This window comes from Scyliorhinus canicula, chromosome 20, assembly GCF_902713615.1.
Source record: "Scyliorhinus canicula chromosome 20, sScyCan1.1, whole genome shotgun sequence".
Classification (NCBI taxonomy): domain Eukaryota; kingdom Metazoa; phylum Chordata; class Chondrichthyes; order Carcharhiniformes; family Scyliorhinidae; genus Scyliorhinus; species Scyliorhinus canicula.
In genome coordinates, this window is record NC_052165.1 from 64,784,343 (window position 1) to 64,812,044 (window position 27,702).

Consider the following 27,702-nt stretch of genomic DNA (forward strand, 5'->3'; position numbering starts at 1 on the left):
ACCAACGACATAGGTAAGAGAAGGGACGGGGATTTAAAACAGGAATTTAGGGAGCTGGGTGGAAGCTGAGAGCCAGGACAAACCATGTTGTCATCTCTGGTTTGTTGCCGGTGCCACGTTGAGGAACAGGGAGAGAGTGAAGATAAACATGTGGCTGCAGGGATGGTGTAGGAGGGAGGGTTTCAGTTACGTGAATAATTGGAGCACATTCTGGGGAAGGTGGGACCTGTACAGACAGGACGGTTTGCACCTGAACCAGAGGGGCACCAATATCCTGGGAGGGAAATTCGCTACGGCTCTTCGGGGGGGGGGGGGTTTAAACTAATTTGTCAGAGGGATGGGAAAACGAGCTGTAGTCCAGAAGCCAGTGTTGAGAATAGTGAGGTACTGAGGAGGGTACCAATGTCGCAGGAGTGTATCGGCAGACAGGAAGGTGGGTTGAAGTGTGTCTACTTCAATGCAAGGAGCATCCGGAATAAAGTAGGTGAACGTGGAGCGTGAATTGGCACCTGGGACCACGATGTTGTGGGCATTACGGAGACATGGTTAGAACAGGGACAGGAATGGTTGTTGGACGTTCCGGGGTATAGATGTTTCAGTAAGAGTAGGGAAGATGGTAAAAGAGGTGGAGTAGCATTGTTAATCAAGGATAGTTTGACGGCTTCAGAAAGGCAGTTCGAGGGGGATATGCCGACTGAGGTAATATGGGCTGAAGTTAGAAATAGGAAAGGAGCAGTGACGTTATTAGGAGTTTTCTATGGGCCCCCAAATAGCAATAGAGATGTGGAGGAAGAAATTGCAAAACAGATTATGGATAGGTGTGGAGGTCTCAGGGTAGTTGTCATGGGTGACTTTAACTTTCCAAATATTGATTGGAACCTCTATCGGCCGAACCGCTCGGATGGGGCAGTTTTTGTACAGTGTGTGCAGGAGGGTTTCCTGACACAATATGTGGATAGGCCGACAAGAAGTGGACCACATTGGACTTGGTACTGGGTAATGAACCGGGCCAAGTGTTAGATTTGTTTGTGGGAGAGCACTTCGGAGATGGTGACCACAGTTCGGTGTCTTTCACTAATACAATAGAGAGGGCCATATAGCAGGGCAAGGTTTATAATTGGGGGAGGGGCAATTATCATGCGATTAGGCAAGAATTAGGGAGCATAAGATGGGAACAGAAACTGTCAGGGAAAGACACAAATGAAAAGTGGAGCTTGTTCAAGGAACAAATACTGCGTGACCTGTCAGGCAGGGAGGAAATGGCCGTGTGAGGGAACCATGGTTCACAAAAGAGGGTGAATGTCTTGCCATGAGGAAAAAGGAAGTGTATGTAAGGATGAGAAACAAGGTTCAGTTGAGTCGCATGAGGTTTACAAGGTAGCAAGGAATGAGCTAAAAAAAAAGGGCTTAGGAGAGCTAGGAGGGGGCATGAGAAGTCCTTGGCGGGTCGGATCAAGGAAAACCCCAAGGCTTTTTACTCTTACGTGAGAAATAAAAGAATGACCAGGATGAGGTTAGGGCAGGTCAAGGACAGTAGTGGGAACTTGTGCATGGAGTCAGAAGAGATAGGCGAGGCGTTGAATGAATACTTTTCTTCTGTGTTCACCAAGGAGAGGGACCATGATTTTGAGGATGAGTGTGTGATACAGGCGGGTAGGCTGGCGGAGGTAGATGTTCTGAGGAAGGATGCATTAGCAATTTTGAAAAACCTTTGGGTCGCGAAGTCCCCTGGGCCAAATATATCCTAGGATTCTTTGGGAGACAAGGGATGATTGCAGAGCCTTTGGCTTTGATCCTTGGGTCCTCACTGTCCACTGGGATAGTGCCAGAGGACTGGAGAGTGGCGAATGTTGTTCCTCTATTCAAGAAAGGGAATAGGAATGACCTGGTAACTATAGGCCGGCTAGTCTTACTTCGGTGGTCGGTAAGTTAATGGAAAAGGTCCTGAAGGATAGGATTTATGACCATTTGGAAAGATGAAGGTAGAGCAGTTGATGTTGTATACATGGATTTTAGTAAGGCGTTTGAGAAGGTTCCCCATGGTCGGATCATGAAGAAAATAAGGTGTGGGATAGAGGGAAATTTGGCCAATTGGATAAGTAACTGGCTATCACATAGAAGACAGAGGGTGGTGGTGGATGGAAAATTTTCAGACTGGAGACCAGTTACTAGCGGTGTACCACAGGGATCAGTGCTGGGTCCTCTGCTATTTGTGATTTTTATCAATGACTTGGAGGAGGGGCTGAAGGGTGGGTCAGTAAATTTTCTGATGATACCAAGATTGGTGGAGTAGTGGATGAGGTGGAGGGGTGTTGTTGGCTGCAAAGAGACATTGATAGGATGCACAGCTGGGCCGAAAAATGGCAGATGGAATTTAACCCTGATAAGTGTGAGGTGATTCATTTTGGTGGGAAAAATTTTGAATGCGGATTACAGGGTCAACGGCAGGATTCTGAGTAATGTGGAGGCACAGAGAGATCTTGGGGTTCATGTCCACAGATCTCTGAAGGTTGCCACTCAAGTGGATAGAGCCGTGAAGAAGGCCTATAGTGTGTTCGCGTTTATTAAAGGGGAGCTCGAGTTTAAGAGCCATGGGGTTATGCTGCAACTGTACATGACCCTGGTGACACCACATTTAGAGTATTGTGTGAAGTTCTGGTCACCTCGCTATCGGAAGGATGTGGAAGCATTTTAAAGGGTTCAAAGGAGATTTGCTAGGATGCTGCCTGGTTTGGAGGATAGGTCTTATGAGGAAAGGTTGAGGGAGCTAGGGCTTTTCTCTTTGGAGCGGAGGGGGATGAGAGGCGACTTAACAGAGGTATATAAGATGATAAGGGGGATAGATAGAGTGGACATTCAGAGACTATTTCCTCGGGTGGATGTAGCTGTTACAAGGGGGCATAACTATAAGGTTCAGGGTGGGAGGTATAGGAGGGATGTCCAAGGTAGGTTCTTTACTCAGAGAGTGGTTAGGGTGTGGAATGGACTGCCTGTTGTGATCCGTGGAGTCGGACACTTTCAAGCGGTATTGGATAGGCACGTGGAGCACACCAGAATGACAGGGAGTGGAATAGCTTGATCTTGGTTTCGGACAATGCTCGGTACAGCATCGAGGGCCGAAGGGCCTGTTCTGTGCTGTATTGTTCTATGTTCTATGTAGCTGTGGTATCTGAGGAAGGATTGAACAGAATCTGCAGAGAAAAAGAAAAACCTACTGCTTGAACCACCAAAGAATTACATGGGCATTGGATTAAACGATAACGGTGACACAGGAACTTTTCTTTCCCACCTTTTGGGTGAACAGTGGTATGTTTTATACAGGGAGTTATTTTCCATTCTCTCAGTTCTCGCTCTTCTCTGACTCTCGGCAATGTAAAGCAGCAGCTTGGGTAGGAAATGTGTGAATGGCACTTTTGCTCCCTTACGTAAGAGAGCCATATAGACTTGAAACATTAACTCTGTTCCTCCACAGATGCTGCCAGACCTGTTGAGTTTATCCAGCATTTTCTGTTTTTATTTCAGATTTCCAGGATCTGCAGTATTTTTATTTCCTATGCAGAATTGCTGTTATACACCTCTGGAATTGTCTTCTTACTTTCTCACTTTTGGCAACTACTGTGTTAGGAGTAAAATTTATGCCAATGTTTAAGTTAATTGCAACAATAAGGATCTCTTGCACAACAGGCTGAGATGGCATTCCTTGTTGTGAATTGGAAAATTATTGAACCTTATAAATGTTTAAATCTCATGCTTACATTTTGGTATTTTTGTGACGCGAAATGGCTCCACATAATCCTGCAAATTTGCTATCTTCGTGTCCTTCCATTTCATAGAATCATGGAATCCCTACAGGGCAGAAGGCGGCCATTCGGCCCATCGAATGCACCAGTCCTCTGAATAAAGAACCCTACCTCTGCCCATACCCCCACTTTTTCCCCATAACCCCACCTAACCTCTGGACACCAAGGAGAAATTTAACATTGCTAATCCAACTAACCTGCTCATCTTTGGACTGTGGGAGGAAACAGTAGCACCCGGAGAAAACCCACGCAGACAAGGGGAAAACTTGCAGACTCCACACAATCACCCAAGGCCAGAATTGAACCCCAGTTCTTGGCATTGTGAGGCAGCAGTGCTAACCACTGTGCCACTGGGTTTCCCTGTTTTAATACTCTCTACCAAAAAAAAAACCCTGGCCAAAATTGAACAAAACATTAAAGCTTTCCATGTGCAGTGCCTGGAGACACATATTCATTATCGTAGTAAACTAATTAAATGGAGGCTTTGTACAGCCCTTGGATTATTTTAATCACATGGGCTGAAGCACGTTTGTGCAGCGTTAACAAAATGAAAAGACCTCTTCAGTTCAGCGATACTCACACACCCCCCCCCCCCCCCCCCCCTCCCCCAACCTTCATTTTCCCTTTGCAGCAACAATGAAATCCCTCTAGGCGACCAGTGATAATACACAGGAAAGAGCAGTGAACAAGAAGTTGGATTTCAATGAGCATATTCATAACTGGCTGGAAATGTTTTGCTGAGTCATTGTGTTTAATCTGAAAGAGGGAAAACGTAAAGTATGACAGCGGTGGTGAATGGCCTCCAAGAACAGAACTCCAATTTAGTGAACTGCAAGAGTTTAAAGGCCAAACTACAGACAGAGCCAAATGAATAGACAAACAGGTTTATAGTTTTATATCTGGCTCTTTAATATGTAGATTCTGCATATTCTAAAATGTCACTGAAGAATAGGGTGGAACGTTTAGAGCTGGGACTGAAGACCACGCAAAGTGAAGTATGATGAGATAAAATCAAAATGCTGCAGATACTGGAAATCTGAAACAAACGAGGAAAAAGCTGGCACCCTTCAACAGGTTGGGAAGCATCTACGATGGGAAACAGAGTTAATGTTTCAGGTCAATGACTCTTCAACAGAACTGAGGAATAATGAAATGTAGGGCAGCATTCTCCGTTTGGGAGATTATGGGCTGGATTCTCCGATTCTATGGCTATGTCCGCAGGATCCGTCTGGTCTTCAGACCAGAAAGTCAGCACCGATCCTCCGCCCCGTGGGGGGCTAGAAGCCGCGCCGTGTGCGTACCCGGTCTGACAAAAACTGCCACCCTGTAATCCCCCTCACCACCCCTGGACCACACCCCACCAGTCCACCAGCCAAAGCCCCCCCCCCCCCCCCCCCCCCCCCCGCCAGCAGAATGGTCCCTCCGCCCCCACCCCCCCCCACTGTGGTGGCGCTGGACAGTCCACAACCCCCATTCAAAGTCCCTGAATGTTGTGAGGACACATGTCCCATTCTGTCGGGGACTCAGCCCATCGTTGGCGGAACATTGGGGGATGACCTGTGGTGTACTCCTCGAGAACGGTGTTTTTGAGGGGGCGAAGTACCAGCAAAATGGCACCGCCCCCGATTCCAGTGTTAAAATGGATTCTCCAGCTGATCGCCGAACTCGATTTCGGTGTCGGCAATCGGAGAATCATGCCCCATGTTCTCCCGCTGGAGTAGACTTGTTTCTGGCTGTGTTGATATTAGGAGTAGAGCCCAGGAACGATTCACTCTCCCTTGCCATGCAAATTTATGCATGGCGGGGAGCTTGCGGGATTCCATTCAAAATCCTGCTATCAGGCCATCGTTTTGAGAGAGCAGCCCGGTACAGGGGTACAACAGCTGGCCCACTTACCCCCCCCCCCCCCCCCCCCCCCCCCCCCCCCCCCCCCCCCCCCTCCCCACCCCCACTGATAAGTAGGGGCATACTACTGCTCAACACGGAAATTATCAGTCACGCCTCAAAGCATGCACACATGAGGGTGACTCGACCCCTGCCCATCAGACATCCAACATAGATCCCCACCCCCCCCCCCATCAGACCCTCCAACAGAGAACCCCATATGTCAGAGACCCCCCAATATATCAGAGACCCCACCATAAATCAGACCCCCTTATATCGGAGACCACCCTCCTATCAGAGACCCCACCTATTAGTCAACAATACCTGGAAGCTAAAGAGCATCCAGGCAGAAATAACTATGATTGAATGGTCCTCACCATGTGAAATAAGTAAGTGCTTTCTACTGAGAAAAATAGGAAGTGAAAGCACTTATCTCCTCGATATTTCTAAACATGGTTAGCTTCAAGGTAAGGGACATAAAATGCATTCAAGCATGTAGGGAAATGAAAAGAAATAATCCAGACAACTGGCTGTTTGGAAGCTATTACCCTGTAAGCTACAGCCTACTGAAAGCGAATAGAAGCCGCGAAACTCAAAGTATCTGAGGGGGTTCAAAACTTGCGATGTGTTCTGGCTTTCTATGAAGTAACAGTTTCTGCTTTCAGCAGTTCTGTCTGAGGCAGCAGGTGCAAGGTGCTGGTAAGTCAAAAAACAATGAGTGATTTTTCACTGTTTCTGCCTGGCCTGCTCTTTAGCTTCCAGGCCAGGGGTGACTTATGGGGGTCTCTGAGATGGACAGCATGGTAGAACAGTAGGTAGCACTGTTGCTTCATTGTTCCAGGGATTCGGGTTTGATTCCTGGCTTGGGTCACTGTCTGTGTGAAGTATGCACATTCTGCCTGGGTCTGCGTGGGTTTCCTCTGGGTGCTCCAGTTTCCTCCCACAAATCCCGAAAGACGTGCTATTAGGTAATTTGGTCATTCTGAATTCTCCCTCCCTGTACCCGAACAGGCGCTTGAATGTGGTGACTAGGGGCTTTTCACAGTAATTTAATTGCAGTGTTAACGTAAGCTACCTGTGACAATTAAGATTATTAAAAAAAGATGCGGACAGGGGAACTCTGATGGGGCAGGGGGTCTTTGATATAGGCGTCTATAATATGAGGGGTTCTTGCTATAGGGAGTGTTCCTGCTGTAGGCTGGGGAGGGCATCCCTACTCTGGGGAGGGGTTCCCTGCTATGAGGGGGGTGGGGGGGTTCATGCTATGAGGGAAGGGTCTCTAATATGGGGAGAGGGTCCTTGTTATGGGGGAGTTCTCTGAGATGTGAGTGGTTCTCTGAGATAGATAGGAGGGGTTTGGTGTTCTGTTCCCTGCCGGAGCCCCGTTACATCGGGTGGGTGGCGGTGAATCCACCCTGTAACAATTGAAAGGAAAACCTTTGACGTCTGAAATGTGGGCATGGTAATCTCCAGCTGATTACCAGACCTTCTCAGCTGGTGAATCAGTATTCCTCTATGTTGAACATCACTTGGGAGAAGCACTGAGGGTAGCAAGGGCACAGAATGTAATATTCAAGTAACATATGTGTCAAACAAGTGCCAGGCAATGACAGTCTCCAACCATCTCACCTTGATATTCAATGGCATTGCTGAATCCCCCCAATATCAATATCCTTGGAGTTACCATTGACCAGAAACTGAACTGGACTAGCCATATAAATATTGTGGCTACAAGGGAAGATCAGCAGTTGGGAATTCTAATTGAGTAACTCGCCTCCTGATTCTACCATCCAAAAGGTATGAATCAGCAGTGAAATCGAATACTATCTAGTTGCCTGGTTGAGTGGAACTGGAACGACACTCAATAAGCTTGACACCATCCAGGACAAAGCAGACCACTTGACTGACACTCCATCCAAAACTTTAAGCATTTACTCCCTTAGCCACTGATACACAGTAGCAGCAGTCTATACCATCTGCAAGAAGCACTGCAGCAACTCACCAAGGCTCCTTCAATAGCAACTTCCAAAACTACTACCACTACCACGTGGAAGGACAAAAGCAGCAGATGCAGGGGAACACAACATAGAACATTACAGCGCAATACAGGCCCTTCGGCCCTCGATGTTGGCGCTGACCTGTGAGACCAAACTAAAGCCCATCTACACTATTCCATTATCATCTATATGTTTATCCATTGACCATTTAAATGCCCTTAATGTTGGCGAGTCCACTACTGTTGCAGGCAGGGCATTCCACGCCCTTACTACTGTCTGACTAAAGAACCTACATCTGACATCTGTCCTATATCTATCTCCCCTCAATTTAAAGCTATGTCCCCTCGTGCTAGCCATCACCATCCGAGGAAAAAGGCTCTCACTGTCCACCCTATCTAATCTACTGATCATCTTGTATGCCTCTATTAAGTCACCTCTTAACCTTCTTCTCACTAACGAAAACAGCCTCGAGTCCCTCAGCCTGTCCTCATATGATCTTCACTCCATACCAGGCAACATCCTGGTGAATCTCCTCTGCCCCCTTTCCAATACTTCCACATCCTTCCGATAATGTGGCGACCAGAACTGCACGCAATACTCCAAATGCGGCCGCACCAGAGTTTTGTACAGCTGCAACATGAACTCATGGCTCCGAAACTCAACCCCTCTACCAATAAAAGCGAACACACCGTACGCCTTCTTAACAACCCTATCAACCTAGGTGGCAACTTTCAGGGATCTGTGTACATGGACACCAAGATCTCTCTGCTCATCCACCCGACCAAGAATCTTACCATTAGCCCAGTACTCTGTATTCCTGTTACTCCTTCCAAAATGAATTACCTCACACTTTTCTGCATTAAACTCCATTTGCCACCTCTCAGCCCAGCTCTGCAGCTTATCTATGTCTCTCTGTAACCTGCAACATCCTTCCGCACTGTCCACAACTCCACCGACATTAGTGTCATCTGCAAATTTACTCGCCCATCCTTCTACGCCTTTCTCCAGGTCATTTATAAAAATGACAAAGAGCAGTGGCCCCAAAACAGATCCTTGTGGTACACTATTACTAACTGAACTCCAGGCTGAATATTTCCCAACAACCACCACCCTCTGTCTTCTTAGAGCTAGCCAATTTCTGATCCAAACCACTAAATCACCCTCAATCCCATGCCTCTGTATTTTCTGCAATAGCCTACCGTGGGGAACCTTATCAAACACTTTACTGAAATCCATATACACCACATCAACTGCTTTACCCTCGTCCACCCATTTGGTTACCTTCTTAAAGAACTCAATCAGGTTTGTGATGTACGACTCTCACTTCACAAAACCGTGTTGACTATCCCTAATCAAATTATTCCTTTCTGGATGATTATAAATTCTATCTCTTATAATCCTTTCCAAGACTTTGCCCACAACATAAGTAAGGCTCACTGGTCTATTGTTAACGGGGTTGTCTCTACTCCCCTTCTTGAACAAAGGGACAACATTTGCTATCCTCCAGTCTTCTGGCACTATTCCTGTAGACAATGACGATATAAAGGTCAAAGCCAAAGGATCTGCACTCTCCTCCCTAGCTTCCCAGAGAATCCTAGGATAAATCCCTTCCGGCCCAGGGGACTTATCTATTTTCCCACTTTCCAGAATTGCTAACACCTCCTCCTTATGAACCTCAAACCCGTCTAGTCTAGTAGCCTGTATCTCAGTATTCTTCTCGACAACATTGTCTTTTTCCTGTGTGAATACTGATGAAAAATATTCATTTAGCGCCTCTCCTATCTCCTCGGACTTCACGCACAACTTCCCACTACTGTCCTTGACTGGCCCTACTCTTACCCGAGTCATTCTTTTATTCCTGACATACCTATAGAAACCTTTAGTGTTTTCCTTGATCCTGCCTGCCAAAGACTTCTCATGTCCCCTCCTGGCTCTTCTTAGCTCTCTCTTTAGGTCCTTCCTAGCTAACTTGTAACTCTCAAGCACCCTAACTGAACCTTCACATCTCATCTTTACATAAGCCTCCTTCTTCCTCTTGACAAGTGATTCAACTACTTTAGTAAACCATGGTTCCCTCGCTCAACCACTTCCTCCCTGCCTGACAGGTACATACTTATCAAGGACACGCAGTAGCTGTTCCTTGAACAAGTTCCACATTTCAATTGTGCCCATCCCCTGCAGTTTTCTTCCCCATCCTATGTTTCCTACGTCTTGCCTAATCGCATCATCATTGCCTTTCCCCCAGCTATAACTCTTGCCCTGCGTTACATACCTATCCCTTTCCATCGCTAAAGAAAATGTAACCGAATTGTGGTCACTATCACCAAAGTGCTCACCTACCTCCAAATCTAACACCTGGCCTGGTTCATTACCCAGTACCAAATCCAATGTGGCCTCACCTCTTGTTGGCCTATCTACATACTGTGTCAGGAAACCCTCCTGCACACATTGGACAAAAACTGATCCATCTAAAGTACTCGAACTATAGCGTTTCCAGTCAATATTTGGAAACTTAAAGTTCCCCATAACAACTACCCTGTTACTTTCGCTCCTATCCAGAATCATCTTTGCAATCCTTTCCTTTACATCTCTGGAACTTTTTGGAGGCCTATAGAGAACTCCCAACAGGGTGACCTCTCCTTTCCTGTTTCTAACCTCAGCCCATACTACCTCAGTAGACGGGTCCTCATCAAACATCCTTTCTGCCACCGTAACACTGTTCTTGACCAACAATTCCACACCTCCCCTTCTTTTACCACCTTCCCTGAGCTTACTGAAACATCTAAACCCCAGAACCTGCAACAACCATTCCTGCCCCTGCTCTATCCATGCCTCAGAAATGGCCACGACATCAAAGTCCCAGATACCAACCCATGCTGCAAGTTCACCTATCGTATTCTGGATGCTCCTGGCGTTGAAGTAGACACACTTCAAAACACCTTCCTGCCTGCTGGTACGCTCCTGCAACCTTGAAACTTTACTCATGACCTCACTACTCTCAACCTCCATACACTGGAGCTACAATTCAGGTTCCCATCCCCCTGCTGAATTAGTTTAAACCCTGCCGAAGAGCATTAGCAAATTTCCCTCCCAAGATATTGGTACCCCTCTGGTTCAGATGTAGACCATTCCATTTGTAGAGGTCCCATCTACCCCAGAATGAGCCCCAATTATCCAGGTATCTGAATCCCTCCCTCCTGCACCATCCCTGCAGCTACATGTTCAACTGCTCCCTCTCCCTATTCCTCGTCTCGCTAGCACGTGGCACGGGTAACAACCCAGAGATAATAACTGTTTGTTCTAGCTCTAATATTCCACCCTAGCTCCCTGAATATCTGCCTTACAGCCCCATCCCTTTTCCTTCCTATGTCGTTGGTGCCTATGTGGACCACGACTTGGGGCTGCTCCCCCTCCCCCTTAAGGATCCCGAAAACACGATGCGAGACATCACGGACCCTGGCACCTGGGAAGCAACATACCAACTGTGCGTCTCTCTCGTTCCCACAGAATCTTCTATCTATCCCCCTAACTATGGATTCCCCAATGACTAATGCTCTACTCCTCTCCCCCCTTCCCTTCTGAGCAACAGGGATAGACTCTGTGCCGGAGACCTGTACCCCATGGCTTACCCCTGGTAAGTCGTCCTCCCCACCAGTATCAAACGCGGTATACTTGTTACTAAGGGGAACTACCACAGGACTCTCTGTATCTCTGTACTAACTGCTTCCTCCAAGCCCCTCTCACCGTCACCCATTTATCTTCATTCTTCGGAGTAACTACATCCTTGAAGCTTCTATCTATGACCACCTCTGCCTCCCGAATGATCCGATGTTCATCCAGCTCCAGCTCCAGTTCCCTAATGTGGTTTTTGACCTGGGTGCACTTCCCACAGGTGAAATCAGCAGGGATACTGACGGTGTCCCTCACCTCAAACATTCTGCAGGAGGAACACTGCACTGCCTTCCCTGCCATCCCCTCTAGATAACGTGCGGATAAAAACAAGAAAAAAAAAGAAAGAAAGAAAGAGCTTACCTGATATTCACTCAACTCCTTGGGTTAGGGGAGGTGGAAAGGTGGGGGACACTATAAGTGTAGTGTCTCGGTTTTAGGAACCACCCAACTTATATACAGGTACTACAAACCTACCCAGAACTCCCCACGGCCGACTTCCGGTTTCCTGCTGCTCTGAAAGAAAAACAACTCCGAAAAAAGTAAGTTAAAAACAAAAATTAAGCTTACCTTCAGCTCTCCTTACCAAAAAATCACTCCCCTCTCTGCCTGCTCCGCTGGAAGAATCATCAAAATTCCCTCTGAGCTGCACAGCAACCTGACATGGAACTATATCTCTGTTTGTTCACTATTACTAAACCAAAATCCTGGAAGTCCCTTCCTAACCGCATTGTGGGTGCACTTACATCACAGGGACTGCGGCATTTCAAGTAGGCTGTTCACCACCACCTTCTGAAGGACAATTAAGGAAGGAAAATAAATAAATGCTGGCCTAGACAACCGTGTTCAAATTCTGTGAGAAACAAAAATGCCCTTGGGTAGATTAACTACTGCTGCTGGGAGGTTTTGAACTATTTTAGTAGCATTGATCACAGATACTGTTACAGTGCTAGAAAGGCATGATATACTTGAAGCTTCAAAGTCAGAATGCATTTAGTCGGAATTATGGAGCAATAGGAAAACTATTACAGTACTGGCTGTACCTCACGGTGAGAAGGAGTTAGAAGAACATGTTTGAAGGCAAATTACGTACCAATGCAAGCACTAAAGAACAGTGACAATGGGAGACATCAGTTTTCCTTATATGAACTGGGAAATAACAGTTGGGCAAAGAGTTCCTGAAATGTGTACAAGAAAATTATTTTTGATCAGTATGTTTCTAACCCAATGAAGAATGGAATGGTACTGGATCTAGTTCTGAGTAATACGGTGGGATAAATGGACCATCTTTCAATAGAGGGAGCATTTTGTTAACAGTGATCACCATCATAGAATCACTACAGTGCAGAAGTCATACCTGGCACAAAAGAAGATGGTTGTGGTGGTTTGTGGTCAACATTCTCAGCTCTAAGACATACTGCAGGAGTTCCTCAGGGTAGTGTCCCATCCTAAACCATCTTCAGCTGCTTCATCAATTACCTCCCTTCCATCATAAGATCAGAAGTGGGGATGTTTGCAGATGACTGCGTAATGGTCACCACCATTCATGACTCCACAGATAATGAAGCAGTTCATGTCCAAATGCAGCAAGACCTGGACAATATCGAGGCTTGGGCTGGCAAGTGGCAAGTTACATTCACGCCATACAAGTGGCAGGCAATTGCCATCTACTATAAAAGAGAATCTAACCATCACCCCTTGACATTCAATGACAGTACCATCGCTCACTCCCCCACAAACAACATCCTGGGGGTTACCATTGATCAGAAACTGAACAGGACTAGCCATATTAATACTGTGGCTACCAGCGCAGGTCAAAGGCTAGGAATCCTACGTGGAGTAACTCATCTCCTGACCCCCCCCCCCCCCCCCCCCCCCCAAGCCTGTCCACCATCTACAAGGAAAGTTAGGAGTGTAATGGAACACTCTCCACTTACCTGGATGAGTGCAACTGCAACAACACTCAAGACATTTGAAGCAATCAATGTTGGCCAAACCAGCAACACTCAGATCTTGTAAATATGTGTCAAAGAAAGAGGCCATTTATCCATCAATGCTGCAACGACCCTACGAAAGGACACCCTACCTAGGCCACGCACCCACCCTATCTCTGTAACCTATTAATCCCACCTAACCTTTTGGCAATTTAGCATGGCCAATCCACCTAACCTGCACATTTTTGGATTGTGGGAGGAAACCGGAGCACCCAGAGGAAACCCATACAGACACGAGGGAATGTGCAAACTCCACAGTCACCCAAGTTCAGAATCGAACCCGGGTCCCTGGTGCTGTGAGGCAGGGGCGCAAACTACTGTGTCACTGCCGCCGTCAAATGTTCCCCCAAATTCTTTGTGGAATATGCAGGCAATTTGTAGAAGTGCACAAACTTTTTTTTTTTTGAACAGCCACACACGTTCAGTAATTTAAAGGGACTGAGGTCTATGTGAGATGCTTGGGGGGTTTTTATATTGCTGGGCGATTATGCTGGTCAGAGGGAACATTAAACCTAATGAAATGATAGATCATAATTATGGAAAGGATAAGGAACAATTAAATTTGGAAGTATTCGCATTCATCTGGGTTGTAGGAGAATCTCGCCAAGTGAATTGAAATTCAAGAATTGGTAGATAGAATAATAAATAAGCAATGGGAGACCTTTAAATAGTAGATTGTTCAGTCAAAGACCATGCATATTCCCACTTGAAGGAAAAGAAGGGCATCCAAAGCTAGACCCCTTGGGTGGCTGAAGAGCTGATATTAAAAAAAAGAAAAGCTTATAATAAACTCCAATTTCATTATACAGTAACAAACCAAGCTAATTTTTTTAATAAGTACCAAAGAGAATTAAATAGGAATTACAAAGCGCAAAGAGAGTTTTTGAGAATAGTTCAGTAAGTTAGAGATCCCTAAAGTCTCTTATTTAAAAAAAAATTAGAGTACCCAATTCATTTTTCCTAAAGTCTCTTATAAGCATATAAATAATAATAAGGTAGCCACAAGGTAGAGGCAATTAGGGTCCTTAGAGACCTTCTTGTGGAAATGGAGGATATGACTCTGGTCCTAAACAAATACTTTGCAACTGCCTTCGCTAGCGAATAGGATATTGTTGATAATAGAGAAATTAGATAGGGATAATAATAAAGAGGAGGTGCTTAAAAGCTTGGCAGCATTCAAAATAGAAAAGATAAACTTTTAAAAAATAAATTTAGAGTACCTAATTCATTTTTTCCAATTAAGGGGCAATTTAGCGTGGCCAATCCACCTAGCCTGCACATCTTTGGGTTGTGGGGGCAAAACCCAAGCAAACACGGGAGAATGTGCAAACTTTACATGGACAGTGACCCAGAGCCGGGATTCGAACCTGGGACCTTGGCGCTGTGAGGCAACAGGGCTAACCCATTATGCCACTGTGCTGCCCAGAAAAGATAAACATGCGAGGTGGAATGCATCAAAGGTTGCTGGGGGAAGTAAGGGGGGAAACTGCAGAGGCTCTGGCCGCAACCTTCCAATCTTCCTTTGATATGAGTGGTGCCAGAGGATTACAAATGTTACACCCTTGATCATAAAAATGAGCAAGGGGTTGAACCCAGTAACTACAGGCTGGCCAGCTGAATGTCGGTGGTGGAATGACTATTTTGGAGACAGTGATCCATAAGAAAATTAATTGGCATTGGAAAAATATTGGTTACTACATGAAAGTCCAATCAGAATTGTTAAAGGCAAATCATGTTTGAATAACGTGATTGAATTATTTGATAAAGCAACAAAGAGAATTAATGAAGCTAGCCAGGGAAAATGGCTCTGTGGGTTGTTTTTTTCAGACTGGAGGGAATTTTCCAGTGGTGTCCCTCAATGGTTGGTGTTTGGACCACTGCTCGTTTTGTTTGCACAGTACATGGCCTGCAGTCAGATATACAGGGCAACACTTGAAAGTTTGCAGATGCAGTAAGCAGTGGGGAGGATAGTAATAGACCAGGACATAGATTGGTGAAATGGGCAGACACATGACAGATTCAATTAAATACAGAGAAGTGTGAAGTGATTCATTTTGGCAGGAAGAATGAAGAGAAGCAATATAAAATAAATTGTACAATTTAAAATTCTCTTTTGTGAAGCCAGATGAGTCAGAGCGACCTGAGGATATATGTACTCAAGTCTTTGAAGGTGGCAAGGCAAGTTTAGGAGTCTGTTAAAAGGCATATTTCATCCTTCACTTTATAAATAGAAGCATAGAATTCAAAAGCAAGCAAGATATACAAAATCTCTTTAAAACGTTGATTGATAATAATAACCTTAATACTGCAATAAAGTTACTGTGAAAATCCCCTAGTCACCACACTCCAGTGCCTGTTCGGGTAGAATTCACTGAAGGAGAATTCCGAATGTCCAATTCACCTAACAAGCACGTCTTTTGGGACTTGTGAGAGGAGACCAGAGCACCCGGAGGAAACCCACTCGGGCACGTGCAGACTCCGCACAGACAGTGACCAAAGCTGGGGTTCTAACCTGGTCCCTGGCACTGTGAAGCAACAGTGCCGCCCAGATTAGAACCCAACAGGAATACTGTAGTCAATAACACGTTAAGGACAATCCAGGCTTTGGAGTGGATGTGGAGGTGATTTGCAAAATGGCACCAGGAATGAGGAACTTCAGTTTCATGGGGAGACTAGAGAACCTGGGGGGTCGTTCTCCTTGGAGCGGAATTGATAAGGAGGCATTAAAATATTGATATGTTTTTATAGATTAAGTAAAAAGGAACTGTTTCCAATGGCAGAAGGGGTGGCAACCATAGGACACAAACTTAAAGTAGTTGGCAAAGATTCAGAGGACACACAACGAAAATTAATAGTGCAGCAAGTTGTTACGATCTGAAATGCACAGCCTGAATAAGTGCAGCAAGCGGATTCAGTGATAAGTCTCAAAAGGGAATCTGATAAATACCTGAAGGGGAATCATTTCCAGGGCTATGGGGAAAAGAGCAAGGGAGTGAGACTATTTGGATAGGTCTTACGAAGAGCTGGCTCAGACATGATGGGAGGAATGGCCTCCTTCCATATTGTATTGTGTTCTTTCTCTGCTGCTTTAAACTTAGAGTGAATTGTATGAAAACTGAAATTCTACTGAATTCATTTTTGACTTGTACCACTTAGAGAATATACTTTTGTTTGTCCTGTAGAAAATCTACTGAAACTTGCTGTACATTTTCCCCATCATGTCCCATTGGCTGTTCTTAATTGAGTTTTCAGATTTGACAAGGTCACCTGATATTGTTTCCTTTCTACAACAATAGCTTGCATCAATATAGCTTGTCTGGCATTGTAAAATATCCCAAGGCTGCCCCTTAATCTAAGACTGCGTCCCCTGATAGTAGACCGCAAGCCAGGGGAACCATCCCATCGACATGTACCCTGTCAAAACCTGGAAGAATTTGGTAAGTTTCAATGAGATCGCTCTCATTCTTCAAAACTCTTGAGAATATAGGTGCAGTTCCTCGATCTCTCATCACGAGATGCCTTCCCTGGTATTAGTCTGGTGAACCTCTGTTGCACTCTCTCAATGGCAAGTATATCCTTCCTTTGATAAGGAGACCAAAACTGTACACCATGCTCCAGGTGTAGTCTCCCCAAGGCTCTATGCAATTGCAGCAAGACACCTTTACTCCTATACGCAAATCATCTGTGATGGTGGCCAACATACCACTTGCTTCCCGGTTTGATTGTTGCACCTGCATGCTAGCTTCCAGTGACTCATGAGCAAGGACACCCAGGTCACTTTAGACACTGATACTTTCCAACACTTACCATTTAAGAAATATTTTGACTTCCTATTGTTTCTCCCAAAGTTGATGACTTTACATTTATTCATTCTATATCATCTGCCATATTTTTGCCCATTCATTTAGCCTGTCCAAGTCTCCATGAAGCCTCCATGCATCTTTTTGCAACCTGTAATCCCACCAAGGTTTGTGTCATCAGCAAATTTAGAAATATTATAAGTGGTTCCCACATCCAAATAATTTACATAGATCAGTGTTTTTCAAACTTTTTTCAGGGACCTACTTTTGCCAACTGACCTACCTTTGCGACCCACGCCGGCTGACCTTTGCGACCCATGCCGGCTGACCTTTGCGACCCACACCGGCTGACCTTTGCGACCCACGCCGGCTGACCTTTGCGACCCACGCCGGCTGACCTTTGCGACCCACGCCGGCTGACCTTTGCGACCCACGCCGGCTGACCTTTGCGACCCACGCCGGCTGACCTTTGCGACCCACGCCGGCTGACCTTTGCGACCCACGCTGGCTGACCTTTGCGACCCACGCTGGCTGACCTTTGCGACCCACGCCGGCTGACCTTTGCAACACAAAACCACTTTTGTTTACCTTAAATGTGAATGGGGAGCCTGCTTGGTCCACACAATCTCATTCCAATTAGATTCACAGGAGAAGACGTCAGCCAGTTGCTTTGTGCCATCTTCATCTTTGTGATAACTGAAAATCCAACCTTGCACATGTAGGTGAACGTGAAGGACAACCAACAAAATGTTTGTTTTACTCGGCACTGGATGTTCTTGGGAGATGCAACTCCAGAATGCTGACAGCCTCATGGGCTTTTGACGTATTTTTTATGTATTATCACAGTTCAGCTACAGCAGCGTCAACTTTACATTTGGAGTCAGCTGTAAGTTAATAACTGACTCTGGGGTCTCAACCTCAGAAAGGATTTTTTCACCCACCGCTTCTCTTTCAAAATCTGAAACTTATCTAATTTGCCAGTACTTCCCTGCATATAACACACATGGACTCAATATTTGCACTGGCACAACTGACAAAACCATAACTCAAGAAATCATCTTTCTACTGCTTTGTTCCCAAGTTAACTTTCTTCTTTATACGTTGTTAACCAGAGGCCCTGGAGCACTGTACAGAGCTTTCTTTTACTTTTTTAAGTTTAGAGTACCCAATTAATTTCTTCCAATTAAGGGGCAATTTAGTGTGACCAATCCACCTATCCTGCACATCTTTTGGGTTGTGGAGGCGAAACACACCCAAACACGGGGAGAATGTGCAAACTCCACACAGACAGTGACCCAGAGCCGGGATCAAACCTGGGACCTCAGCGTCGTGCGGCTGCAGGACTAACCCACTGCACCACTGTGCTGCCCCGCTCTGTACAGAGCTAATGTTAGCACTGCTCTGTCTTGCCCTGGACTTTTCTGAGCAGCTCTCTCCAACAGATTTAGTTGTGAGATCCTATCCAGTAGAAATACTGCCTTTGTGTTTCTAGCTGTCTCTTGTAAGAAAATAATTCATCTTCACAGTTCTCGTGCCTTGCTTGCCAGCAGCTGGAAAATGGAAGGAGCTCTCGTCCATGATTTGGCGCCAAAAGCACATGCTAGAGGGGGCTTGACGTCAAGTGTACCTGCAGGGCATGTGATCTGTTCACTGCTGCCACTTCTGGCCAGAAGACTGCATGCAGCCCAATTTCCTCCCTCATAAGGCGGCAGCAGTTGCCATTCTCAATAAAGTGTCAGTAGCGGCCATTGGGTGCTTCTCTCGGGATCAGGACCAACGTGGGAACCCCACGACTGATCGCTCTGCAATCCTCCTGACATCCTGCCCGCGACCCGCATTTTGGAAAATCCTGATATAGATTATAGAAAGTCTCTGGCAAACATTTGAAATTGTCAATGCTAATAAGGAAACATTTCCAACTATTCTTCTGCAGGTATCCTTCAGATGACCTTTTCTCCCTCCTCATTTGTTACAGTGGTGTCTTTTGTTGTTGTTCAAGCTGGACAAATAAGGTTTTGTGCATTAGATAAAAAATATTAGTTTGAAACATCTATTTAATTTGCCTGCTTGTTAAAAATAATATTATGAAATATATATTTATACCAGGATATTTTACTTGAAATACTTTTCATTTAAGAGTTACTACCATTGAACTGTTTGGGACAAAACTCTTTGGTTTTAACGTGCATACTGAGCTGAGCTGAAATAAGCTCCAAGAGCAGGCTTTTGTTCTGTTTTGCCCACATGTAAATTATAAATGAAATTTGTTTGTTTTATTCCTTCATGTGTAACATTGGAAAATTAAAATGTTAATGTGTGAAACCATTCATTTACTCAGGAGTGCGCACAAGTGCTTGTATATTCAATGGTAGAAGTGAACTACGTGGATGATGCTTGCAAATTAGAACTTGGAGGAACTGCTTTACATCTGTGTGAATTTCAGTGCACATACTGCATTGAATAGAGACTCACAATACCAACCATGGTTATACCAACCTAACCGTATACGTACATTTTAAAGTGGTTACAACAATTGTTTAAAAAAAAAACAAGCTTCTCGAAAGAAAGTCACCATCAGCAATTTTATAAACTGTTCTACTTTCATTAAATTTGTCTTTGGGCAAATAAAATGCTCGTAACATTGTACTTAAGTTTAAGACATTTAAGGAGCTTTCCAGTGTGTTTGTGCAATTGTCTTAACCTTCTATTTATGAAATATGAATAGTGACAAAATGCCGTAATCCACATCTTAAATTGTGTCCTTCCAGACATTACACTACAGTGGCTTATTCAGCACTCCAAATCAAGGCACTGCTGAGGTTGGTCTCCTGTTATAGAAGATTGTAAACAGCCTGTCCATCCTATGTATCTTGGAAAGAAGTATGGAAGAGCAAAGCCTAACTCAGCTGGGCCTGAGTCCATCAACCCCAGTTCTTGTTAATACGGACCTCTTCTTTGCGTTCCTTTGACTTTCAGTCATTTTCTACGTTTAAAGAAAATCTGTGCCATTCAACAGTAATGCAGAGTAATCATAAACAATTTCTGTAGGCTTCAGGCACATGGCTTCATTATTTGAATGATGACTCTGTAAACAAAAACTACAAAAAACCCTGCCTATGCCCTTTTTAATCGGCTGCTTTACCGTGTGTTTTTAATTTTGCATGTGATGTATTGAGGTAAGGCGGTATTTCCATGTATGATCACTGATCAAAAGAGCTCTGCCCTATTTATAATAATTATGGTTTGCTTGAGCACCAGTGAAGACCTGCTCCTTCTATATTAAAAGTAGCCATATGGAGTCAGGAGCAGGATAGCAAGATCTTGTTAATTGTTGGGGATGTTTTCACTTCCCAATTTTGACACTGTCATGGATTGCACTTTAATACAAACATAAAGATAGTTATTTCAAATGGTTTCTTCCCCCACGTGGACCATCTACATCCACAGTGTAAAGAAATTCAACCAACCTTTTCTTCATAGCTTAATTTAAATGTATTTGCTCTTTTAAATTATTTGCATTCAGAAATACATGAGCCACAAAGATAACCTAACGCATTTATATTGGTTTGGAGGAAGACTGGAGATTGATTTTACTTTGTGCCAGTGATGTGAACCGTTCCAAATTTCATCTTTTATCCATGGACTTCAATGTGAGAACAGCACTGCATAGGCCTACTATTAATGTTTTAGTAAAAACGGAACACTTAACAACATCGGACACCACCAAGAGTAGCACAGTCGCTTCCGAGTTGTATCGGAATAAGAGCTAACTTGAAATGCATCCAGCAACTGCTTGAAAACTAGTGTAGTTTGATGGTCACAAGGCTGTCCCAAATTGATATATTACTTGGTGAGAAGCAAGTTTTAGTAGTTTGATGTCACCATTGTCTTTCGATGAGATTTTACTACAGCACTCAAATGAAATGTAGTCGAGATCTATTCAAAATAGTGTTCTTTTACTGTAACAGAGATGTTGCCATCCACTTCACGTTAATCATTTCTAATATTTCTTCCTTTGTGAAGTCTTGAAGAAAATTTAATTTCTGGACGCACGAACTGCTCACTACTTCATCTTAATCCTATCATTTTTTTTTGTTAAGGTATTATACAAAGAAGCATAGGTAAACTGATGACCCAAAAATAAGAGCTTTATTGTCATTGAGAAATTCATTTGTGCGTCCTGTTCAACAGTACTAAAAATGACTCTAATACATTGCAAACCTTTAATTGTTTCTGTTCAACCTATCCTCTGGAAGGTATCTTTCAACAAAAGTATTATTGTTTTTTAAAACTTACATTTATATAAAACCTATTTTGGTGGTGTTAATTAAGAGATAAATATTGGGGCTAGACATCAGGAGGACACCCTCCACCTTTTATGCCCATCTGAACATGCGGCCCTTGGTTTAATGTTTGAACCAAAAGATAGTACTTCTGACAATGCAGCACTCCTTCAGTTTTGCACTGAAGTGTCTAGATTATGTGCCCAAATGGAGTGGACTGTGAACATACACCATCTTACTCCGATGCCAAGCTACCCTGTGAGTTGCCGATGTTTTTGATTTTAAAATGAGAGATGCAAACGATGACAGCAAAAATATATGTCTTTTCTCATACCAGTTTTTCCAATGCTAAAAGCTGAATTGTGAAATATCTAATCAATTCAAAAGATGTAACGGAACAAACCTTTCCAGTTCTCCTCTTCCAAGAGTAAAATACAACATCAACCCTGTAACTTGACAATGATTAAGCAATATCAACTTTGAAAACATGGAGTGATTTTGCAATGGTTTCATTTATTTGAGGTGCCCTAAATAGCGGATAGTAGGTTAAGCTTTATTATAAACTATAGGATCTCTTGGCAAAAAAAAATTACAAGATCAGAGATTGATTTAGCACCACCAAAGTCAGAAGCCAATTCCTATGACAGAAACAGAATTGGGGGGGGGGGGGGGGGGGGGGGGGGTGCGCAAGTGTTATTTTATAAGGTGCGGAGGAGTGAATGCTTTCTGCATTTACCGTGTAACATATTTTATACAATAGGTCAATTACTTTTCTGTTTCCATGGCAAAGAAATAACACTTGGTGATGTAATTACTTAGCATAACAGCAACTTCATGATGCCTGAAACATCACCAACTCTCCAATGTAACTGAACCTGCTGTAATTGAAATTTAACTTTAATACAAATTTGTGATGTAACACAATATTTAAACTGAATATATTAGTAGGATGCTGGATTTATTACTCATCAGTCATGGACTCTGATATTTGCATGTTGCTTGAGCAGGAGAGCTGCGCATCACCCGTTTTCTCTTTGTGTTACTTCTGCAGAACATATTTTAGATTGCCTTGTCCATGAGACATGTATATTAACTGTATAAAGGTAGCTCGAAAGCACTGATCTCTTGTCCAGCATATTAACAAACTTGCGGTTGGTAATTTGCATTGCAGCTGTTGTGCTGTCACCATTGTATTCAATTTAGAAATGTAGATTTTTAACAATATATTAAAGCAGCTTTAGTCAATGGAATCACAAACATTCAAACCAGTATGCCATATTGGTGTGTTAGTTCACCCTGTTCTACTGCTTGGAATGGAACATATACAATATCAAATTTCCAAAGGCTATTAAGACTTTTCACAAAGAATTTTAATGTGCAATACAATTTTCTGGAGTATCTAAATAATAAGCTTGCACACAATAGCTCTGTTTGTCATCCAAAGTATCACAATATTTCTCAACAAAAATGAGCATCTGATGAACGAGGAAGGAATAGAAGGATAATGCAGATAGGGTTTAAGGAGGCTCATGTGGAGTATAAATACTGACATCAACCAGTCGGGCACAATGGCCTGTTTCTGTGCTGTAATTCCATATAATTTACCCAGAGCTGGGGGTCGACATTAATTGAAAAGTCCCTTTAAAGAACAATCATAGGCACAATGGGCTGAATGGCCTCCTTCTATGCTGATATATTCTAAACAAGAGTACAACATATTTTAAAAATCGGTAAGCACCTTTTCTAGATCACCTTTTATTTTGAAAAAATATTTTGGTCTTGTGATCAGCATTTCACCTACTTTTTTAAGTGCATGAACAGCAGTAATACATGTAGGCATTCTGGATTAATGGTGCTGACTGGAACAATTTGATCTTTGTAAGTACATTTTTATTCCGGAGGTAGATACTTGGTGGTGTTTGTATACCTGCAAACTAAACTTAATCCTGTATCTTAATGAAATGTAATGCATTGAAAATTGGGATAAATCTCACTTTTGTTACAGTACAAACCTGTAATTCAAGTAGGATTCTTGTAATTTAATTCTTCAATCCAAAAACTTGGTTTTTTCCAGAATTCATCACACAAAAAGTAGACTGTTTATTAGACTAAGAATTGATGAGCAAAATGATCTGATATGATATGTGCCATTAAGTGAACCGGCTGCTATGATTGTTGTTTAACATCATATATTTGCTATCCAGTCACTGTAAACACAAGTTGGTTGTTCATTTACTATGCAGCGATACTGTCCCAGAGCTCAGATAACATAAATCACTCTTACTGTTGTCTTGTCATCTGAACCCTTTCTTGTAATTTAAGAACAGGGATCCTGGAAATATATCGGCAGTGGTCAGCAAAATTACATTTCTAGTTTGCACCGTGAAACTTTCTGGTGAATGTATAATTCGTCACAAACATTACATTTGTTTTGCGTCCATTTTTAAAGTGAAGCAATTCCTATAAAATGTTGCATTAATCCAAAACAACTGGTAATCTCAATTTGCAGTGTGTCTCTTTTAGGAATCATCCACACATTTCAGAAATCTGTTTTAAGATACTCTCCAGTAAATTTTACTTTCGAATTAAAATTTTAAAAAAATTTCCGAGGCACATGAATTATTTTTTTCACCTTGTGTGCTCAGTGTCAAGGTGTCTGTCCCACCTGATCTCTTGTTTAAATGTGGATGGAGGAAAGGAGAGGGGAGATATAAGATTGCAAGCCTCAATACCAAAGCAGTGTTGCCACTAGCAATGCATAAATCTCCACTCAATCCATTTGAATTGCCAAATTAGCAGAATATAAATGCCCTGAGTCTCCAGTAATGAGCATAGCAGCACCAGGACAATGCTGTCTTCACACTACAGTTATGTAGAACAATGTTTTTAATATGAAATAAATGTATGGATTATTATTTTTGCTTATGCTGCCTGACACACAAGTGTACAGATTTAAACTGTGGCCTTAGCTTAGCATGTTTACAGTCTTTCCCAGTAAGTACTTGTTTTATTATCTGCACTGTATTGAATGCAAAGGTGAAGCCAAAATTGTAGAGATTTTTAACAAAGTATTGTAGTAACCCAATACTTTGGTGACACACGGCTGTTATCAAACAATGTGAACATAATATAAAATGCTTCAAATAAAATCACAATAGTACAGTAATAAAGTTGAACTTGTGTGATTAACCTGTCAGGAGCAAGAACGTTATTAATGATTTAAACAAGTGCAAGGGCAGAGTTCAGATATGTTTGAGGAGATATACAGCTGGTAATCCACGTCTGATATGTTTTAATAAAGTTAATTTAGGGTATAGGTAATGAGAACAATTGAAAATTAAAAATGTATTTTACATATACCTCTTACAATTCTAGAATTACAAATCTTAACATTCAATATATTAAAATGAACGTGTAGCCCTCGACAGAAATATCTTTCCTTGAGTTAGGAAGAAACACGTGCCTATTTCATTAGCCACGAACTATGGCTCATTAACTACGAATACTGCGAAGTTTATACAACACACGCTACAGTACAGTAGTAGGAAACTGCAAAGCCATTATTCACTTTGAGACAATCTCAAATTCGGATAAAGGTGCAAATGCCAAGTTCCACCCCACCAGTCATTTAGACCCGGCTGGGAGACGGCTTCAAATCATCCCAAATTAATAACGTTTTTAAAAAAAAGAAAAAGCCGCATGCACTACCCTTTCTCGTTGACTAAGATACTGATCGGTAAATTTAAAAAATAGAATTTTATTTTATTTATTTTGTTGTCGTTTAAAAATCGTCCGAGCTCTTTAATGTCGACGCTCAGCCGCTAAGTGACTTCCAGGCTGGGTTTGCATCGCAGCCGCTGGGTTGGTGGTGATATTCCTGTAGACCCCCCCAGTGGTGGACCATTCTTAAAACCGACCTGCTGGCTCAGCTGGAGTTTTGCAATGGCCACCGCGCGAAGCAGTGTGGAATCTAATGGTGTTTTGAACTACAAACACATGAGAATCGAGAGCAGAAAAATGCTCTCTGGAATGACAGCATTTAGCAACCTCGATCTTGGTTGCATTTTGAATCTTTTGGGTCGCACTTGAGCCCCAGTGTGCTTTTGCAAAATTCATAAATATCATCAGAGAGTGAAATGGGTGAAAGAGCAGCTAACGGTTGCAATCTGATGATGGCTATGAATAAAAGATGGGGGGGGGGGGGGGGGTTAAAAATAAACATGCAATTCACTAGAAGCCGGGCTCCACTACGGTTTGCCCAGTCATCGTTGTTTATCATCACCCCGCAGTTTACATCGAAGTTAAAACATAACTGTCTGGTAAAATTTAAAAACAAAATCCTCCACGCGGTGCCTGAAGAGGCTTTAGTCTCATATATTTGAAAGTGAGCTTGATATTGCAGTCACGACGTTCTGTTTTTGCCATTAGTGCAAACTGTCTTGGAGTTTTTGCTCTTGGCATAATGCACGCGTAGTAACACGTTGGACAACACGTCCTGGTAGTAGCTGAGGAGGATCCAGCCCGGCAAGTACATTAAGGTGACCAGGCCCATGAAATTGAGGGGGTAGTGAGAGTAGTCCCAGGAGCAGGCGCCGTAGTGCCGGAGCCCCAGGCCCCAGGTGAGCTCCCAGGTGTAGATGAAGAGAATGTAGACGGGGAGCCTCTGCCAGGTGTCCCAGCCCCAGCGGTAGTGCAGGTGGAAGTACAGCTTCTCCACCACGAAGCTGCAGCTGCCGTACATGAGGAAGGACCAGAGCGAGGTGTGTCCCAGCAGCGTGCGGTCCCACTTCTCCACCAGGTTGAAGATGGAGGTGAAGAAGATCTCGTCCAGGAAGCCGTGCATGCCGTAGAAGAGGAAGTGCAGGGAGTCGGGCAGCCCCTGCTGGGGGTGTAGGCTGGCCCGGCCGCTGCACTCGCACTGCAGCCGCAGGAAGCGCTTGAGGAAGAGCTGCGAGTGGTACAGGGCCAGCAGGTAGTGCAGCAGCAGGGCGAGCAAGGGGGAGCCCGGCTCCCAGCCCGGGGCCACCATTCCCACCAGGGTCTGCAGGCTCACATACACCGAGGGGTAGAGCAGCAGGTGGAAGACCAGCGGGCGGCCGGGCAAGTTCCTCCTGTGCAGGTAGAGCTTCTCCAGGGCGAAGTGGGAGAGCGAGTGGAGGACGGCCCGGTAAGGCGAGGAGAAGCCCAGCATCTTGGGCTCGCTGGTCTGGACGAAGTGCTGGGCGGAGGAGAGCAGAACGTCCAGGGTGATGCCGTGCATCCCATAGAAGTACAGGCGCATCCATGTGGGCAGAGCGGGGTTGGAGCGGCCGCAGCTTTCAGCACCGGACAGATCCTTGAGCCGGGAAGGGCAGCAGGCTGCAGGCAGGCGGTTCCTCTTGCTGCTCTGGCCGGGGCGCTCCGCCGGCAGGAGCCGCTGAGCGTCGCGCCGTTTGCTGTTCATGACCCCGGCTTGCTGTTGCAAATCCGCTCGCTCTCTCTGCAAACCTCCTGAGCAAAATCCACCTCCAGCAACCAACCAACTAATACAATGAGGCCCGCTGTTTGCAAAACAATGCACACATTAAAAAAATAAATAAACAACGTGCATAAACAACCTGCAACTAGCTCATGTTTATCCCTCACCCCCTCATCTCTGCCTGTCCTTTGCAAAGGTTAGGAGCTTCGATTAGACATCCAGCCCTCGTTTACCTGGCGGCAGCAGCAGCAACAACCTCGCTGACTGCAGCAGACCCAGCAAATGTCGACGTAAACGTCTGCACTCAGCCAGCCAACACGTCCCACCTCAGACGCAGCCATCATCCCTCCTCCCCTAAATGTCCCTCGCCCCCACTCCCTACCCCAGTAAGATCTCCAACCTGCACTATATTCCCCAGTTTTTTTTGTTTTTTGCAGGATTCGAAACCACCACCCCGCCCGGGGGCCCCCCCACACATTTCAGACGGGCAAACCCTTTGCACATAACTAACCCCTTACTCCCCCTTTCTCCGACGTTAATCCCTTCGCTACAGCAACAGCATAAGTTTACATTTAACCCCCCCTCTCAACACACACCCAAAAGGGAATTATCACATGTCAGGAGGCAGATTGTGTGCAAGAATCCAACTCTAGACATACATCCTGAGGATGGTGATGGTGGGTGGGTGGGGGGGGGGGGGGGATCCTCAGGCAATGCATCTGTTTAAATTCACCTTTTAAGCAATCTTGCTTTTTATTTTGTTTTGTGTCCCACAAATTTTACATTCTGGGGAGCGATAAACAAAGTCACAAAGCAG

The 27,702-nt window shown here is 44.2% G+C and overlaps 2 protein-coding genes across 3 annotated transcripts in view; one reads left to right on the forward strand and one right to left on the reverse strand.

Annotated features, from left to right (window-relative positions):
* Positions 1-20,252, forward strand: part of LOC119954644 (ADP-ribosylation factor-like protein 8B-A) — a 101,004-nt gene extending 80,752 nt beyond the window's left edge. The window contains exon 7 of one of the 2 annotated variants that reach the window (XM_038780002.1): positions 3,523-3,748. In XM_038780002.1, the coding sequence (XP_038635930.1) occupies positions 3,523-3,689 (167 nt within the window). In that variant the 3' untranslated portion in view covers positions 3,690-3,748. Of the gene's footprint in view, positions 1-3,522; positions 3,749-19,912 lie in introns of those variants that run through there. The other variant, XM_038780003.1, reaches the window with a different exon arrangement.
* A 2,521-nt stretch (positions 20,253-22,773) lies between these two features.
* Positions 22,774-27,179, reverse strand: LOC119954643 (transmembrane protein 229A). The gene has a single exon (XM_038780000.1). The coding sequence runs from the start codon at positions 26,868-26,870 to the stop codon at positions 25,830-25,832; it is 1,041 nt and encodes a 346-aa protein (XP_038635928.1). The 5' UTR covers positions 26,871-27,179; the 3' UTR covers positions 22,774-25,829.
* Positions 27,180-27,702: the final 523 nt, after the last annotated feature.